An 18,712-nucleotide genomic window follows, 5' to 3' on the forward strand; every position below is an offset into this window, starting at 1 on the left:
TGGGCCGTCCGGGTCACGGCTCCGAGACTGCAAGACCCAGGCAGCCATCCTGGCCCCCCGCCACATCTTAATTTGGTCTAGTTGTGTTATTCACCCCTTAGTCACACACTCCCCCCACCTCCCCCAGCTCCTCATTGGGCCACAAAGCCATTATTGTGCTCCTGCACTGTTCTCCTCCTCAGACTTCTCCAATTAAAAATGGAGATGGACATCCTTGCAATTTTCAAAAGATTTGAGCGGGCACACAGAGCTTAGTTTGCGATGGTGTATGTGTGTATGTGTGTGTGTGTGTGTATTTAATATTGCTTTGTTAGTAGTCACTGTGCCACCAGAGGGCTGTGAAAGCTGTTGGTTCATCAAGTTCGCGCTGCAGAATAGTCATAGCAGAAAGTTGCTAAAATACTATTTTGGCTATTTTTTCCAATACTTTTAGATCTTTTAGATGATGATTTGTGCACAAGCCCAAAACTGACACCCCAAATGAAACAGTTACTGTGCTTGATCCCGTTTGATTACAGCCATGAACCTGGTCTCTTCTCAAAGGTAACAGAACTAGTCAAAATGATACTGAACCAAATTTACAAAGAATGAGGTTTTTGATAAATAGTTTGTCAGAGAGCATTCAACCAGCTGCTTCTTGATTCACTATGTGTGGAAGTGATTTTTGGTTAACTAAAGCACTTTAAATTAATATGTGTTTCTTCTGTTGCTGTGTGATCAGCAAGGGGATTTGTACTTCATCAGGAGAAGCTATGTGCTGTTACATAACTAAAGGGGAAATCCAGCTGTTGAGTATTGCACCTCCACAAATTAATGCTATTAGTCAAGCTAAAAGTCCTGCTAAGATACAGCCCAACACAAACAATAGCATCTTTATTTGGACCCTCCCTGGTAAAGGCCCAAGTCTTTCAAGCGTCATGCCCCCAATTTATCTTAGATAAAGATAACCCTGATGACATCCCCCGGGAGTATTTTTGTCTGAACCAAAGAAGACATTATACAATGGTGAGCAGAGTTGCAAAAGCAAACTTACACACATTTCGACTTGTGAGAGACTGCCTCCCGTTTCATGCTACAAATACTTTCATGCATGCTATGATCTTTTACATCTAAGTTGTTGTGTAACCTCTTGGTCACAAGCAGCACCTACATAACAATGCCTCTTGGAATGATATATAATCGAGCAATTACAATTTTGAACAGGAAGCCAATAAGATCTCCTTATTGCCATGTTGTTAAGAAATTAAATGTTGAATTTTAACAATTTTATTAAACTTGAAAAATCTTAAACTTGTATAAGTACCTACATAGCCAGACTCTCCAGGTGCTCAGTGAACCAGTGCTTCCTTTCTAAGCTTTGGGTTCTGTATCGCATGGTGCATCCAACGGGAACTGTAAGATGCCCTTATGTAAATCTTCATTAGGTCAAACAGCCTTCTCTTTTTTAGGGGATTAATGTTTGGAATGGGTTACCTACTGACCTTAATAATGAACCTGACTGGGATCAGTTTAAACTTCTTCTGAAACGGTTTTTGAAGATGGAGCCGTCATGTGATGTGGTGCTCCTCTTGTACGGTCATTCATTTTATATAGTGTTGTTTAGTGTTCTGTCTGGGTTTTCCTTGTGAGTTTTTTACATTTTAAGTTATGTATCTGTTGTTGAGTTTGTGCTCTTTACTGTCTTTTATGTACAGTTAGTAAGTTATTGTATTTATAAAAAAAAGGGTCCATCTAGGGACTTGCATTGCAAATTAGCTTAAGCTATAAACACAGTGGTGCCTGACATTGGTCTATGCTACATACTCGACAAATGAACACTGTTTTTACAGGCTGAATTACAAGGTGATTTTACTAGGGCTGTACCATAAACCCAGGCTTTCTCACATCACTCCACCAGGGTTAATTGAAAATATATCAATTAACACTTTAGTTAATTGATATTATTTCTTTTTATCAGTTTAGTGTTTGTAATATCATGCTTGGCCTAGTGAAGGATAAAGCCTGACAATATTTGTCTAATGAAAGCATGCAGTGAGTGGTATTATTTTCTTCCTTAGCCTCACTTGTTCTTGACAGAATCACGACTGGGTTTCTCCTCAGTCAAGAAGCTGTTGCTCTTGAACTCGAGTGTTATGCCGCGGTCAAGCAAGTGGGATTGGATGCTTCAGTTTTATATAGTCTGACAGAGATGCCTACTTGACATGCCATACCATAAATACCATCTCCTCTTCATATCTGGCCTGCCTGGCCTTGTGAGATTCTGACTGAAGTCTATCTCCAAAGAGCTTTGAGGAGGCCTCTCATTTACGGCAGAGGCTTGGCAGCAGGAGAGAGCACTGACAGAGCCGAGTCAATCTAGACCAGGAAAAATAACTACAAAATTCCAATGGCACAATGGCCAGAATCAAAGCAGCAGAGCTTCTCTCTGCCCGGAGAGATGGGAGATGTGGGGCGAGGAAGGATGCTGCTGAGAGATCACAAACCTTCATCATCAGTTAGTGAGCGTGATGAAAAAATACAACAGATTTATGACAGCCTGTTGATTGCAGGGAGTCACGTGATTTAGGATTTAGGTTCTGGTAGGAGATGAAGGATGTGTTTGGATTAGGCCAGGCTCGAAAACAATTGGCCAAAGGTTCTTGTCTCAAATGGAAACATATTGTCACTTATATTCATGTTGCATTATTGTTACATCTGGGTAGTAGTTGGTTTGTTTTTATTTTTATATTAGTGTCAGTAGGACCCCTGAGCTCTATTACAGTTGTACAGTTCTTACGTGAGTAAAATACACTTTTAAATTGCAACGTTTCATGATGTTTCTTCTTTGGATCTGTAAATTCCCAATCAATAGATAAATAAACAAGACTGTGCATCAGCCACAAATGCTTTATGCTAGAAATTTATATTGGCCGATTATTAAAAAATGAATTGAGGTTTGATACTCATTGCCACAGTCATAATTGTTCTGACAAACGTGGCTAAAATAACCTGTGCTCACCAGCTTGCCATCACCTCTGACTCTTCCTGTGAGTGCTTATTTAGTAGTCTACATTGATGGATGGGTTAAAATGTAAAATCTGGGGGGATTGCAGTATGGATGGCAAACCTTTAAGATCTAAACTGTGCAAACTTTAATCCTATAATCATGATTTTCAGATGTTTCCCTGTTTGCATTAGATAACAGAGTCTTTAATTCCCTGCTGGGATGTGCAGCTACTGCTACAGTATACACCCACTTCAATGAAAGTAAGCCCTTGTCTCTCCGGTTCTGGGGATTCCTTAATGGCACCTCTGTTCACTCCGGTCAGATGAGTCTATCTCAGCAACCCCCCCCTCCACCACGCACACACACACACACACACACCCTCTCCCATGCATCCATTCAGAGTCAGGAAACAGCCTCGGAGTGGCCTGAGGGAAGAAAAGGTGCCGTATCTGATCTTATCATCACACAACGAGAAACACACAGCGCGATGCTTTAATATGGCCGCTGCCGCCGGTGTTGGGTTCCCTTTGGCAGCAGTTTGGCTGGTGAAAGGGCTGGTTGTCAGAGTGTTCTGGCTGAATGAAGTGACTTGGTGGTGGGGAACCTCAGCTCAGAGGATTAGTGATATTTGAGCCTCCCCGGTTGGCAGATGCCAAGATAAATCATATAAACTTTGATCGCAGGCTGGGAGGACTGACAGCATGTCATTGGGCATACTCCTAACCACACTTCCTCATTTCTTTTTTTTTTTTTCTTTTAGCCAGACCACCTGTCTGGGTTATAGTATAACAACTATGGAGGAACGCACACTCACCCACACTGCAGCATGCTTCATAATACCCATGATTACTTGTGGTTTTGCGCATTGAGCTCCACAAAGGTACAGATCGACTTTGTGTGCCAGGTGTGCTTTTAGCTTTCAGTCACTTCTGACACTCACTCACTCAACGAATATTTAGGAGAATGGAGTGTAATGCCTTTGTTCTGAACCCTAACACAAAGACAGGATATTTTTAGATCTGTGACTTACACTTCTCAAGGATCATTATCTCTGAAGTCTGTGGTAAACAAACATCCTTAAGTATGCTTAAACAACATTAAAAAAAAGACGCTTTACAACTCCAGAACTTGTTTGATAATCATCATGTGGATCTGCTGCAGTATCTAGCTACAATATGCACAGGTAGCAAACACTAGATGGCTTATTATGTAAAAGACTTTCCCATTCTTCTGGGGATTTGGACCAGCTAAAACACAATCCTACCAAGGTGTTTAGGTATCAAAATGATACAAATTGGCATTTCACAGACTCCTTAAAACATCCGCAACAGTTGATTTTGCAGTTTGGCTAACTCATAAAATAAATGTACTGTACATATAGCTTCTAAAATATAAATCTAAAAATATAAAGCCTGCCAACAACCTAGTCTATACTTGAATAATGTTGGACAATTGCACGCAGGGAGGATGAAGTGATGGGATATTTTGGCATGCTCTGGCTCAGACCTTGAAGTCGCCGTGTACAGTAACAACCTGAGTGTCTGGTTTCACTGTCAGCTACACCTTCAGACATCCCTAAAGCCTTTAAGTGGTTCCCAGCCTCGTAAAGTAGGCATGTGGCAGAAGTCATTAGAGCTGCTATGATTCTCAAGACATTCATACACAGACACACAGACACGCACACACACACACACACACACACACACACGCACACACGCACACACACACACAGTAAGTGGTTGGTCCCTTGAGGGGCGGGCTCTTTCCCATGGGCTGTGTCCATAACTCTCCCAAACAAACAGGGTCTCTAATGAAGGCTGCCAGATGTGGGCTGGCCAGGTCAGCTCTCCTGTACGATTAGAGAGGAAGGAAAAGAAGGATGGATGTAAGGAGAGGGAAAGAGGGGCAGTGTTTCCCCTGTAATTTCTGTAGCCAGTGGGGATTTGATGGTAACTTTGGTTTCAGTTCCACAACAAACAACCTTGTTTTTTGTGCCAGCTTTGGTTTTAGTGGAAGAGCTATTTATATTACTTGATTTCTGTGATTAAAACAGAATATCTGCATTTCGGTGTTGATTTCTTTTCAACCAGTGGTGGCAGAGTTGTCACAGTGGTTAGCCACTAAATGCTGCTGGGAAAACACAAGAGAGGGCAGAAAAGAGAGGGAAGTGTTGGTGGAAAGGAGAGAGCCCCCCCCTTGGGTAATGCTTTAAAAACAGATCAGACAAGACTAAAGGGGACTTAGAACCAGGCACAGAACCAAACAGCCAGGAAATGAGAATGGGTGTTGTGGAGGCGGGGGGGATGAGGGGAAGGGGGCCAACGATACAAACATGCTCCACTAACACAGTTTGACTCCAGGCTGGAAGCTCTGTGTCACTGAACCTGAGAAAAAGAGCGTAACTGTGGTTTACATGTGTTACAACTTGTCTTTCAGGAGATACAGTACATCTTTCTGGCCATCCTCTGTTCAATGGACAAAGTATGAGAAGAGAAATCAAAAGCAAAATAAAAGTATTAACAAAACCCACTTTACTTTACTGACTGACTCCATTAATCAATATTGGTTGGTTAATTAAATAGACATATATTTCCGCCGCAGTTTCTTAAAGAATAAGATAATGGCTTGATATACTTTTCTTTTTATCAGACCATCTAAAAACGTTTAAAGATATTCAATTCACAGTGATATTAACACAACAAATCAACATATCCACACAGGTGGCAGAGAAGGAATCTGGAACCAGTGACTGTTTGACAATTTGTAACAGAAAAAAATGACCCAACCTTAACTTGAATCGTTTCCGATTCATTATTTTTAGATCAACTAATTAGTTAGTTCCTATTTCATCTTTGACCTGCATCACTTACCGTAGCTGTGGATGCACAGTTTTCCTGTGCTTTCAAAAACATATTAGGCAATTAGATAATCTGGTTAATCTCTTGGTTTGCTTGTTTGTTGCCATAACATACTTTGTTGTATGTCACCGTGTTCCTAGACCTTAGCAGTTACTTTGGCGAATACAGTGTTATCTGAAACAATTTAAATGATTTATAAAACCATAAAAATATGATTCAAGTTGTAATAAACTAGATTAAGTTATCTTCTGTAATCTTTTGCTCAAATATAAGGATAATAGGAATAAACAAAGAATACTCTTAGTCATGTAATTTACAGAAATGGAACCAGACACTGATTGTGTCTCCCACAGAGCTTTACGTGGCACAATAATTGAAAAAAATGCACAACCTAATTCAATAAGCTTCTTAAAATGGATACAGATTGGGGTCCGTACAGTTGCCAAAATCTGCGTACTCACTCTAGCTTTTTATTTGTATACAGTGCACATCTGTAGCCTACATATTACGTTCAAAGCCTCCGTCCCCATCTGTGTGGGACCTCAGAAAGATGGCAGATGGCAGATTGGCCCGACACTGAGGAAAGCCCCTCCAGAGTGACGCCTGGCCAAGGGTCAGATGTCACCACAACATCTGCTGTAGGCTCGAGCCTCCGCCCGGCACTGTTATGCATCCCATCAGTGTCGCCGACTTGTTGCCACGGGCTACTGCGGCAGCAATAGAAGAAGAGACGGCCCAAAGGGAGTGCAGAGGAGAACAAAGAGGGCTACTGGGCAGGGATGACAGAAAAGATAATAATAGTATCAGCCTTACCGCAGAGATAATTCCACTGCTGTCCTGTAGTTATATGATACCCCCCCAAACACCTGATATTTGCTCAGCTTCTGATTTTTGCCCCTCTTTTCATGTCTTCTTTATTTACTTTGCCAGCAGCCCAGTTTACCTGCTGCTGTTGAGATTATCCCTCCCGCCAGGCCAGCAGATTTCACTTGTTGAAGCAGCTGCTTTTCTCTGTTTGTTTTGATTACAGCCAAGACTCCATAAAAGAGTCGTTAATATATTTTGTCTCCCCCCCCCCCCCCCCTCCCCGTTTATGTTTGTGCTCTCATTGAGGCAGTTAAGCTTGCTGCCTTTAAAAGCTGTTTTGTGCCCAGCGCGTATTTGACGGGCTCTCGCCAACTTAAAGAGCACACTGTTAGCATTCTTTGCCTAGCGTGTGCTACAGTTGACTTACTGCTTGCACCTCAGCCAGAGTGTGTTTGCATAGTGTGTCCACGTGCACCGAGGTACGGTGCAGAGGCTCTATCTGTTTGTCTTTTAGGCCTTGGTGTGAGACGCTGGGCTGTTTTGCGAGGGCAGATGCCAGGTTTGAAAGCTGGTGCAGAGTTTTTTCAAGGAACCATAAACTAAGGCTGCCAGCCATCCTCGGGTTAAGAATCAGGACAGGAGACTCTTTAGAGTAAACACCAGCATTCCTTCCGAACTGGCAACCCCTTTCTGTCTTTCTCCCCGTAAAAACCCAACCAAACTCGTTCCAGTTTTCTTTCTTTCAGACTCCATTGTTTGTCCCGCTGCTTGTGTGTGTTCTGGATTTTAAGCTTTTCTTTTGCCTTACGCTTGGCCTTCAACATTGCAGATCACTAAAGTGTTAGGGGGAACTGAGCAGCAGTCAGTTGCGAGTTGTAAATCCTAATGTGGCGTCTTACAAATGAGTGGTGGATTTGGAGGGAAAAAAGATGCTCAGAGGGGAACGAGCAGATGTCAGCGACCATACCACTTTGAACAGAGGAAGCAATACCGATAATGTAAGAAAAAAAGGGGAAAATTCAGTGATGAGCCATAAAAAATGAAAGGATTAAAAGAAATGTTTTTGGAGACAGAAAGGAGGAAGGAAAGGAAAGAGTGTAACAGCTGAAAACGCCAGGCCTGTGGTCAACTGAATGAGGAGAAAAAAACAATGGACCCACTCATCCCCCACTCTCCCTCTCCCTCTCTCTTCTCTTTTTCACTCGCTCTTCACTTCTCTGCTAAGTAGTGAAGGGATGTGTGTGTGTGTGTGTGTGTGTGACATCCATTTGGACATTTTTTTACTATAACTAAAAAAAAAAGTCACCTTCTCGCTGCAAATCTAATAACAACAAATTTAGGTACACATAAAGTAACCTAAACCAAACTAAACGTGTTTTTAACACCAGTCAGCTTGATTCTTGAAATGTATTCACTGTATTCATTTTTATATAGTTTCTAAATCGATTTTGTATTTTTTATTAAATGTCCTTCTTTCTGCCCTGTTTTCTTTTGTCCGCCAAAGATTAATTTAAAAGTATATAAATAGAAAAACCCTCAAAATGACCTATTCAGACTAATTCATAAGTAGTAGGCTTGAGGACAGTAGTAGGATGGGGTGCCATGCAGAGGAAGGAGGCAGAGTTCTGGGATATGGGAGGTGTGTGAGGAGGAGGAGGGGGAGGAGGAGGAGGAGGAGGGGGTGAATGGCCGTGGCAGCAGCTGCCGTCTCCTCATTAACATGCGCACCTGCTCCCCGCGGCCTTTTTCCAGCGAGCTCTAGTGGCACCTCACCACCTCAGCACCCGCCACTGCTGGGGCTTAACTGGACTGGCCTTCTAGCAGCCTGATCTTCTACCTGCAGAAAATGGATGCAACAGGGTATCTAGATAAACAAATTTGGAAAAACAGCAGCCAGCAAAGTTGCCAAAGTACAGCTTCATTAACATCTCAACTATAGTAATAAAACAAATAGTACTGGATTACAAAGCAGACAGGCATTTCATTAAATGAGGATTGTGTGCAAAGTCAACATTTCTGGTACCTCTGGTGGGTTGTTTTAAATTGCCTTTCTGCTCAATAATTAAATCTTGTTAGATTAGATTGAATTTTATTGTCAGTAGATTATTGACTATACAAATGCTGAGACAATGAAATACAGTAAGCATCTCATTATAAGTACAAAAAGAGTAAAGTGTTTTTAGTCAGACTTTCTCCTTGTCTGAATTAAGGGTCTATTGATAGAGGGTGTTAGATGTTTCAGATTGTAAAGACCTTTGAGGCAAATTAATTTAATTTGACCATTCAATTGACTGTGTGATATCGTAAGAAAACACATCTGGGATTTTTTTAGTGCATGTAAAAAAAGATGTGGCTTTCAACTTCTGGAATAACTGCTGGTTTGACCTTAATGCTACTATCATTGCAGGCTAAATGACACTCGCTAAGCTAAGGAACCAGTCTTCGCTCTCAACGTAGTGACGTGCCACCACTCACTACTACTGTTTGTGCAGCGGGCAGCCTAGCATGTGATGTTTTCTTTTCCTTACCGCGGTCCTAAGGCTGCCTAATCCCCTGAGAGGGAGACCCTGTCTAAACACACGCCTGTCCCCACAACCATGTCCCTAAACCCACAGCTCAGCCTCACACACACACACACACACACACACACACACACACACACACACACACACACACTTGACCCCCTGGGAATGTTTGGGGACGTGGTCCTGCCAGCCCCTGCGGGCTAACAGACTTGCTGTCTCTGGTCAGGTATTTGTGAGTGACAGCGGGTTTTAATGTTGTGGGAAGGCCACTTTGATGTCTGCAGGGTGTTTTATGCACAATATTGTTTCTGCATGAGAGAATTCAAAGATAACTGTTGATTTCTAGATACATTCTCTGTGGGATTTTCGCAATGCAGGAATTCACTTTTCAGAAATCTTTCAGGTAGCGCCACAGTCTCTTCCGTTTTATCCTCTTCCCATAACTTGTCTATTGCTGGGGCGAATCGTCTCTTGGGAGGGACGAATAACGGGCGCTGAGGTGGGGGGCGCGGCGCTTTGAAGTTTCCATAAGGTTGGCTTGCAGCTCTAACACTGGCATAGATGCTGCCTTGTCCTCGGGATGAATGAGTGCTGACAAAAGGGTCAAAGCGAGCACATTTCAGCCCGGAGAGCCGCTGAAGGGTGCCACGATGGCTTCTCTTTTTGTGGCTCAACTTTTGAAAAGGACGGATTAGGAACAAGAATTCCAGAATACTCCAGAATTGTTGTGTTCTTGTCTCCGGTGCTATTGAGTAGATGCTTTGTTTTTGTAATGACCAACCCTCCCTGGCCACCCAGTGTTGTTGACAACAGTATTGAATCTTTCTCTAAAGGTGATTAATATGGGAATGTGGCGGTAGGGAGGGTCTCAATGTTGAACCATGAAGTGCTGACGGTTGACAATCGGGTGGGGCCAAATATTAGGATTATATCGACATATGCGGCTAGATATCTTAACTTTTGGAGATTGTAAAATTCTCATATGAAAGAAGTGTTGTCTTTTTCCTGGTTTTAAAGGCTGCATTACAGTAAAGTGATGTCTGAACTTTACTTTGAACCAGACGTACTAGCTGTGTTATTATTTTCCTTTACCCACTTAGTCATTGTGTCCCCATTATTGATGATTATTTATCAAAACTCTCATTGTGGTAATATTTTGTCACACCACAGTAGTCAACCCTACAATACCGTGGCAATATTGACATTGAGGTATTTGGTCCAAAATATCATGATATTTGATTGTACGGTTCATATTGCCAAGCTCTAGTTGGCAGTGAACTCACAGTCTTGTTCGCTTATACTTTAACAAGTTATTTACTGGTTTAAAAAAATAATTGTGAAACATATATTAACATAAAATGTAAGTCTAGGCAAAGTTCTTGTAGGACTGCTTGTTTACAGATACTTTTTCGATAGGTAAGCTTGAGAGATGCTAGTGGTATGTGGATTTTGTTACCTTTTGCCAGAGCCACACTAACTGTTTCCCTCTCTTTTCAGTTTCTATTCTATGCTAAGCTAATTGAACTAATTAAACTATTCCTTAAATCAGATATTTGCAAATTCAAAGCCTACAGTATTTTATCAACTTCCGTGATAAAAAAGAGAAAGTATTTGCAATTTTTACATAATAAATGACTTAAATGGATTCACCAGATACAAACACAGATCCTGTGCTAAGTCTTTGTGCATACTCTTCCTGTGCATGTGTACAAGACTGCATACTGTGTAGGTATGACGGTTTGCATGCTGTGTGTGTGGCCCTCTTTGTTAAGCCGTGCGTATCCTTAGGGGACAACCTTCAACTTCTCTCATTGTAATTGTAAATGTGTGAATGTGTCCCTGTGATCTGCAGCGTCTCTCTCTCTCTCTCTCTCTCTCTCTCTCTCTCTCTCTCTCTCTCTCTCTCTCGTCTCTCTCTCTCTCTCTCTCTCTCTCTCTCTCTCTGGTAACTTGTTCGCTAGGGTCCAAGCAGTGTTTATGACTCAAAAACAACCTGTGAGAAACATCACAGGAGCTTGTCCTCCTCCTCCCTCTGTTCAGTTTTACTGCCTGAAACCCATTGTTGGCGGGGGGTGACGGTAGAAAGACGAAAGTCCCGTTCATAGCATAGTTTCTCATGGTTGTGTTGCTGTGTTGTAAAAACCGCAGGGACGGGACCATCGTTAAAAAGTTAGTCCTATTGGTTACCCAAGCAGCTGATTTATAAGCACAGAAGCACACAAAGGGATGACCCTTGCTAGTCCGAAGGGTTGTCTTACCCTTCTGAACTTTACAATCCGTGCTGAGCTCAAAAAGATTGGATGTACAAAAATAGCGTTTGGGAATTTACTTTACCCATTTCCACTCTTTGTTATGCTGATTTTTAATGAGGAAATAAATATAGGGACATTTAATAGTTAACCAATATATCTTGCAGAAATAAAGTTTTTATCAGATCATTGATGAAGTGTATGTATTCATGATATACTGGTAGTTCTTCATAATCTTTTGTTTGATAAATAATTACTTGATTGAGACATTTTAAACCAGTCATTCTTTTATTAATCAAGCCTGCATGATAGATTTAATGTGTTTTCTAGATGCCTTTTTCTTGTAGGTATGTTAAATGGTGAGCTGTGCTTATTTTAACCCAGTTTTTCGTGGAATCAAGTAGTTGCAAAATAGTTATTTCAGTCTTTTAGATTTTCTTATATAGAAGACAATCTTCAAAGAAGACGCATATGACCTTATGCAGATTCATTTATCCCCATTATAGATGCAGCATTTTCATTCCTCACTTGTCAGGGGCTGCTGATGTTGTTGCTGACTTCTCTACCTGTGTTTTCTCAGGTGCCTGGATGGAAACGTAGGAAGCAGGTGCCAGTTTCCTGACCCGTGCACAACCTCGCCATGCATGAACGGCGGCACATGTCGCGCCGTGTCCAAGGGGAACACGGTGGACTTCAGCTGCACCTGCAGACTGGGCTTCACCGACCGCCGCTGTGTGACACCCATCAACAATGTCTGTATCAGCTCGCCATGTCGCAACGGAGGCACCTGCGAGCTGGAGAGTCTCCAGACGTACAAGTGCCGCTGCCCACCTGGATGGTCAGGTAACATGCAACAGGATTGGGATAGTAGAGCAGTGATTTTTAACTTTATAATTATCTAAGGGGTCGCAAAATGATTAACATGATCATCATTTGTTGAACTGATCACAAACAATAGTAATTGCAAAAGACAACGTTCTGTGTTAAGGGGTCATTTGAAGTTTCACGAGACTGCAGAGGTTTCCAGAATTAACAGAACAAGTTTGATAAACACTTGATTCATTTCATGATCATTGTCTCAGATGAGATTGTTAAACTAGGTAGTTTAGTTTTCTCATGATGTAACTAAGAGTAAAGTCAGAAGTAACCTCTGACCCTGAGAAAAGAGCCTAGCACAGCCTATAGAACAGCATTACTCTGTGCCCTCAGGTAAACTGTGCCAACAAGCCAACCCCTGTGCCTCCAATCCGTGTGCCAACGGTGGCCAGTGCTCCGCCATTGAGTCCCACTACATCTGTAGCTGCACGCCCTTCTTCTCTGGAAAGACCTGCAAACAGGACGTCAACGAATGTGATGTGAATCCTTCGCCCTGCAAGAATGGTGGTTTGTGCATCAATGAGCTTGGCCGCTATCAATGCCAGTGCCCGCAGGAGTACACGGGCAAGCACTGCGAGAGCCGCTACTTGCCCTGCAACCCGTCACCCTGCCAAAACGGAGGCACCTGCATCCAGAAGGGAGAGACCAGCTACGAATGCTCCTGTGTGCCAGGTATGGAGATTACACATGATTTATGGCTTGGGTGCTTCATTATTATCAGGATTTTCTTATTAGACGATCTGATGTTCCGCAGCTGTAAGGCTTTTGAGTATGTGTGATTGAAATGCTTGTGTGACCAGCATCGTTTAGGGAATGAAGAGGCTTAAACATGTATGGCTGAATCCCTCTGATGTTTCTTGTCATCTTGATGCACACAGATCCAGAATTTGATAATGAAGGAGAAAGAGTAGATGTGCTTTTCAGAGCATTTTTTTTTTTGTGGAAAACTTTGTATGTGGAAAAACCATGTAGAACTAAAAATAATCATAGCGGTTTAGAGTGTTTGTACATACTTAAACACTTTTCTGAAGGTTGTTGTTTTTAGTACTGAGGTGTGATATCAGTCAGCTTATTAAATGCACTGTGTTCCTGAAGTCTATCAAGTTGAATTTAAATATAACTGCCTGCTTGTTGCTGGCTAAGCAATGATGTCATTCAAGGCGGGGCTGTTCCTGCTTGTGTTTGTGTGTATGCGTACATTAATACGTGTGCGTTTCTACTTTGCTGTGTACAGTGTGTGAACAAGGCAGAGCAGGAAGCCATCGGGGCTTATCATAAGGAAATGGTCAAGGACAACATCCTTTTCACATAGCGGAGTGAAGCAATACAAAGCTTGCTGGGATATAGACCTCTGCATACACTAACTTTACTTTGTTTTTGTCTGTTACCATTAAGTCCAAAACAAGCTGTTCCTTGAAACAGCATCCTTTTGTATTTTGTTATCCTTGAAAAAAAGAACATAACATATTTTACACTTAAAATTTCAATTAGCTGAGTCTCTTGCTCCTCCTTTGAAGAAGCATCTTTACGAATCAAGGTTTTTATAAGTGGGTCCCATATTTACAGAGGACCCAAGCACTGTGAGTGACACGATTCACATTCTTGCTAATGGTTTTTGCCATATTCTACTGACCAACAGATGTTAGTAATACGCCAAGCAGACTAGAAAGGGAGGGAAGAAGACTCCAAGCTAGCAAACATGGATATAAACAATAGAGGTTTTCAATATTTCAGGATAAATTGGTTTTGCAAATGTTTTGAAGTACACTTGAGGCCTAACATGTTTACATCTTTTGAAATCCCCATATGGTGCCTTGCTCATTTCATGATCAAGACAGCTTTTCTTACTGTTTCAGTAATTGTAAAGCATTTTCAGAATTTATTTTGCAAATACGCTTTGACAAAATGCCGTTCTAGGTGTGAGTTACTGCTCGATGAATTGTAAAATCTTGTCCCATTCTTTCTGATATATTTGCGTGAAGGTACTAAACAATGGTTGAAAGCAACAAACACTTATTTTGTTTTGCAGGAATGTCTGTTTCTAATAACAAGTTTTTAGTACATTTCAGATAAGAGTCAGCATTACTAGTAGTACGCCTTGAACTCAGAAGTAAACAAACAATTGTTTAGGAAACACTATAACATTTTTGGCAAAGATGACCGAAAGGAATCCTGGCAGTGGCGCTGATGTCTTATTGGTACTGGTTTTGATTTAATTCCCAACATGCCACATGTGCAGTCCAGTGGTTTCCTCTTGTGTAACTGTATAGACAGCCACAGTGGATGCTATTACATGGCAAGGTTGCCACAGACCTCAAGAGGGCACAGCTGTCTTTTTTCTTGGAAGGAAAAGACAGTTGACCACATTGAACTGTAGGGAAGTTTCACTCCTTTTTTGTAATTGGGAGATGGAGGAGAAATGACTAACTGAAAATTTGAAGCCTCCCACTTATGTTTCTCTCTTTGTTTCAGGTTTTATGGGCAAAAACTGCAACCACAACATTGACGACTGTCCAACTCACGAGTGCCAGAATGGCGGGACATGTGTAGATGGAGTCAACACTTATAATTGCCAGTGTAAACCAGAATTTACAGGTTTGTAATATAGCGATGTTCTATTACAAAAAAAAAAGTTATTATCACTTTAATCGTAGTGAATATTATATTTTTTGCGATGATTTTTAAAATCGATTTTTTTTCCCTAGAATAATTTATTTCATTTATTTTACCAATGATTCACTTAAATAACATATTAATGCAGTACCGTTGACGTTGACTAGATCAAATCTGTTGCAGTCAAAACAGAGCGAAAGCAGAAAATTCTGAAAATATACAATACGTCATGTTCTTCTTTACAAATGAATGTCAGACTTACTGTCTTACATGTGATAGTCATTCTTTTAAGAAAACAATTTGCTTTTAGAAGTGTCTCATGATGTATTGTCTCCTAGAAGGGCATTATTTAACTTTTGTTTTGTTGGAAAGAAAATGGCAATACTATCAAATCGCAATACTTTTAGAATCACAACAAATGAAAATGGCAATGCAAATTGAATTGGCACTCATGTAAAACCCGTGAAAAAAACTAATCGGGAGAAAGGTGCAGCATCCCAGCCCTAGGGACTTTATATACTGTAAAGAAGTTACACCAGTTCACCAGGAGACGTAGAAGAAGAAATTATTTTTGGGATATAAGTGAACTTTAACCCCGGATATCTGGTCCTCCCACAGGTCAGCTCTGCACAGAGGACGTTGATGAGTGCCAGCTGATGCCCAACGCCTGCCAAAATGGCGGCACGTGCCACAACACCTACGGCAGCTACCAGTGCGTGTGCGTGAACGGCTGGACTGGTGACGACTGCAGCGAGAACATCGATGACTGTGCCAGTGCTGCATGCCACCAAGGATCCACCTGTCACGACCGCGTAGCTTCTTTCTACTGCGAGTGCCCCCATGGCCGCACAGGTACTTACACGTTCATTTTAATTCACGGGAAATTAGCTCTTAATGCGTTATAGAAAACAATTTTATATGAAAACGTAATGGCTGTGTAAGCTTAAATTCTTTAGATTAGCTGTCTTTTACATAATTACAATTTATTGTTGGGTATAAAGGGCACAGGAAGTAACAAATTTAAAACAAAAGGCTGTAAAGTCAACACCAGTGCTCCATGCAGGAAAAGTGACAAATTTATTAATGATGATCTTTAGTGTCTCTGTGGCAATGGTGTCCTTGGAAACCATTAGTTAGTTTTTTAGTGTCTACAGATTACACATTAGATCATTTCTACATTTTGACATTCAGTTAACTTCTCACTGCCATTTGAAGATGCTAATGTGATGGCGTCCATCAGTTTGTTTTACTGGAGGGACATCTTTTTAACCTACTTTGTCTTCCCCAAATAAAATTGAATCTTTGACGTGAATTCTGTGCTGTTCTTATAATATACACATGTTGCAATGTGTACTTATACAAGTGTTGAAAACACCACAGGAGGCTATTTGGTCAAGTATTATAAAGTCTATCTTGTGTGTTGTGTACCAGGACTGCTGTGCCAGCTGGACGATGCCTGCATCAGCAACCCTTGTCAGAAGGGCTCCAACTGTGACACCAACCCCGTCACTGGAAATCACTTCTGTACCTGCCCATCGGGATACATCGGAGCTTCCTGTGATCAGGATGTGGACGAGTGTGCTCTGGGTAAAACTCCCACTACCTGACCTGCACAGTCTGTTTGTCTTCATAGTTTTAGGCCAAATATCTGAATGATTGAAGACACATTTTATCTTTTGCAATCTCACAGAGCTATTTGACTAACCTACTGTCAACAAAAGCTTTTCCACTTTTGTACAAGCCACAATACAAGCTCATTCTTTCCTGTTATTATTGGTACATTGGTAACCACAATTGTGTCCATAATCGCAGTAAATAACACCCTTAGGGGTGTTTTTGTTGTAATCACAAACACTTGAGGCTTTGGTTTGGCTTTGTCAAACAACACTAAACCACCTAAATCATGTCTTTACAGTTTGATCTCTACGAGACGGCCTGTTAGAGTGAAGTTAAAGTACTAATTTGTTTAAACAGGTTCCAACCCGTGTGAGCACAGAGGGAAGTGTATAAACACCAAGGGATCGTTCCAGTGTAAGTGCCAGCGGGGTTACGTGGGGCCACGCTGCGAGCTGGACATCAACGAGTGCATGTCCAACCCGTGTATGAATGAGGCCACGTGCCTTGACCAAATAGGAGACTTCCACTGTATCTGCATGCCAGGTAAGACCATTTGAGTTATTTTGAAAAATACTGATACTCGGGTGTCTGACTTTGTCTTTTTTTAACATTTAACACATTCCTGATGCATTATCACTCCTAAAAGTTGTTGTTACACTCTAATATAGTGGGTATTTGACTTTATCAACTATTTGTATTGATTAAAATTGCCGAGTTATTGTACATTAAGGCTTACAAACAAGTCACATGGACTTAAAACTGTTTTAGCAATTTGTAAAGAAAAATAATCTGTTTTATATCATTGTCTCTGGGAAATTGTGATGGTAATCTTTTTCTGAAACTGTGTCAATTCTTAAGCTTAAAAAATAGAGCTGAAACAAACAGTTAGTTAATTGATTATTAAATCGGCTGAAGTGAACCGGCAACTATGTTCATAATTGATGAATGAATTAAACTGAATATCTCTTGTTGGACTGTTGGTTGGAAAAAACAAGCAATTTGATGACCTCAAAGCTATAACATAGTTAAGCATTTCATTATGATTCCTACTCCTACTTATATGGCCTCTGTGCATAACTTAAATCTGTTGCAGCAGTATATATAACAGCAGTGTGAAAGCGCCTCTGTCTCTGTCTAACCAATCTATCTCCCTTCCGTTCATTCCTTGCCAATTGGCCAGGTTACGAGGGGGAATTCTGCGAGATCGATACGGACGAGTGCGCCAGCAGCCCCTGCCTGAACAGCGGCAAGTGTATCGACAAAATCAACGCCTTTCACTGCCAGTGCCCCATAGGTGAGGCTGCCGTACTGCTGCATGCAGGGGAGGGAGGAGGGGGGCATGGGGCCAGGGGGCACAGAGGTCGATCTCTCTCTCTCTGTCTCTCTCTTTCACTCAAACTCACACGCACACCTTTCTGGACGGGCACTAATCCCAGCCCTGAGGCAGGCTTACGCAGGCCCGGGTAGCCCAGAACGAACGCAGCAGTCGAGGAGGAGAGGGGGGAAAATCTATAGGGAAAGACTTGAGGAAGTTTGAACATTTGAAACAAGTTTCTTATCCCTTTTACAAAGTCTGATGAGTGAGCAGAAACTTGCGGATCTTAAAAAGACTTTTGATTGTGACTGGGAACAAGGGAGAGCTAATAATAGCAGGCAGAGCTGGTACTATAAAATGACACTTTCTGTGTTGTGGGGACGAATGAGGTAGTCATTTTGTCTAATTTGAAGGCAGCTACTGTGTTTCTTCAGCTCTTTATATTAGAAATGCCATTGGGGTTACACTTTTTGGACATGAGGTATTGATGTTCTGTTCGTGGGTGAAGGAATGCAAGTATTGAATCTTGGATTGAGAGAATAGAAGAAAGCAAAGGAACGATCTTCAAACACTCCAAATGTGTTTTTTTGTTTTGAATTCTTTCATCGGGATCATTGAGGTGGAAGTGATTTTTATTTATTTTTTTGGGGAGGAAAATAGAGAAGCACTGAGTTGGGTGGATCAAAGGCGGCCTGGGTGTAGAGAAGCAGGATTCCTCCTGTTGAGAGAAAAAAGAAAGGAAAGAGGAAAAATGGAAAGAAAAGAAAAAAGAAAGACACCCCAACAAGAAAGCTTTAGAATTGATAGAGGGGGAACAAGCGTGAACACGAGAGCTTAACGCCTAAGAAAACTCTGTGTGACAGTGA

General features: G+C 41.5%; 1 protein-coding gene across 2 annotated transcripts in view; it reads left to right on the forward strand.

The window, feature by feature from the left end:
* Positions 1 to 18,712, forward strand: part of LOC117944608 (neurogenic locus notch homolog protein 1-like) — a 41,227-nt gene that overhangs the window by 1,913 nt on the left and 20,602 nt on the right. For both annotated transcript variants that reach the window (XM_034871571.1, XM_034871572.1), the window contains exons 3-9: positions 12,006 to 12,268; positions 12,635 to 12,973; positions 14,774 to 14,896; positions 15,533 to 15,766; positions 16,346 to 16,501; positions 16,889 to 17,074; positions 17,712 to 17,825. In XM_034871571.1, the coding sequence (XP_034727462.1) occupies positions 12,006 to 12,268; positions 12,635 to 12,973; positions 14,774 to 14,896; positions 15,533 to 15,766; positions 16,346 to 16,501; positions 16,889 to 17,074; positions 17,712 to 17,825 (1,415 nt within the window). The remainder of the gene's footprint in view (positions 1 to 12,005; positions 12,269 to 12,634; positions 12,974 to 14,773; positions 14,897 to 15,532; positions 15,767 to 16,345; positions 16,502 to 16,888; positions 17,075 to 17,711; positions 17,826 to 18,712) is intronic.

This window comes from Etheostoma cragini, chromosome 5 (assembly GCF_013103735.1).
Source record: "Etheostoma cragini isolate CJK2018 chromosome 5, CSU_Ecrag_1.0, whole genome shotgun sequence".
Classification (NCBI taxonomy): domain Eukaryota; kingdom Metazoa; phylum Chordata; class Actinopteri; order Perciformes; family Percidae; genus Etheostoma; species Etheostoma cragini.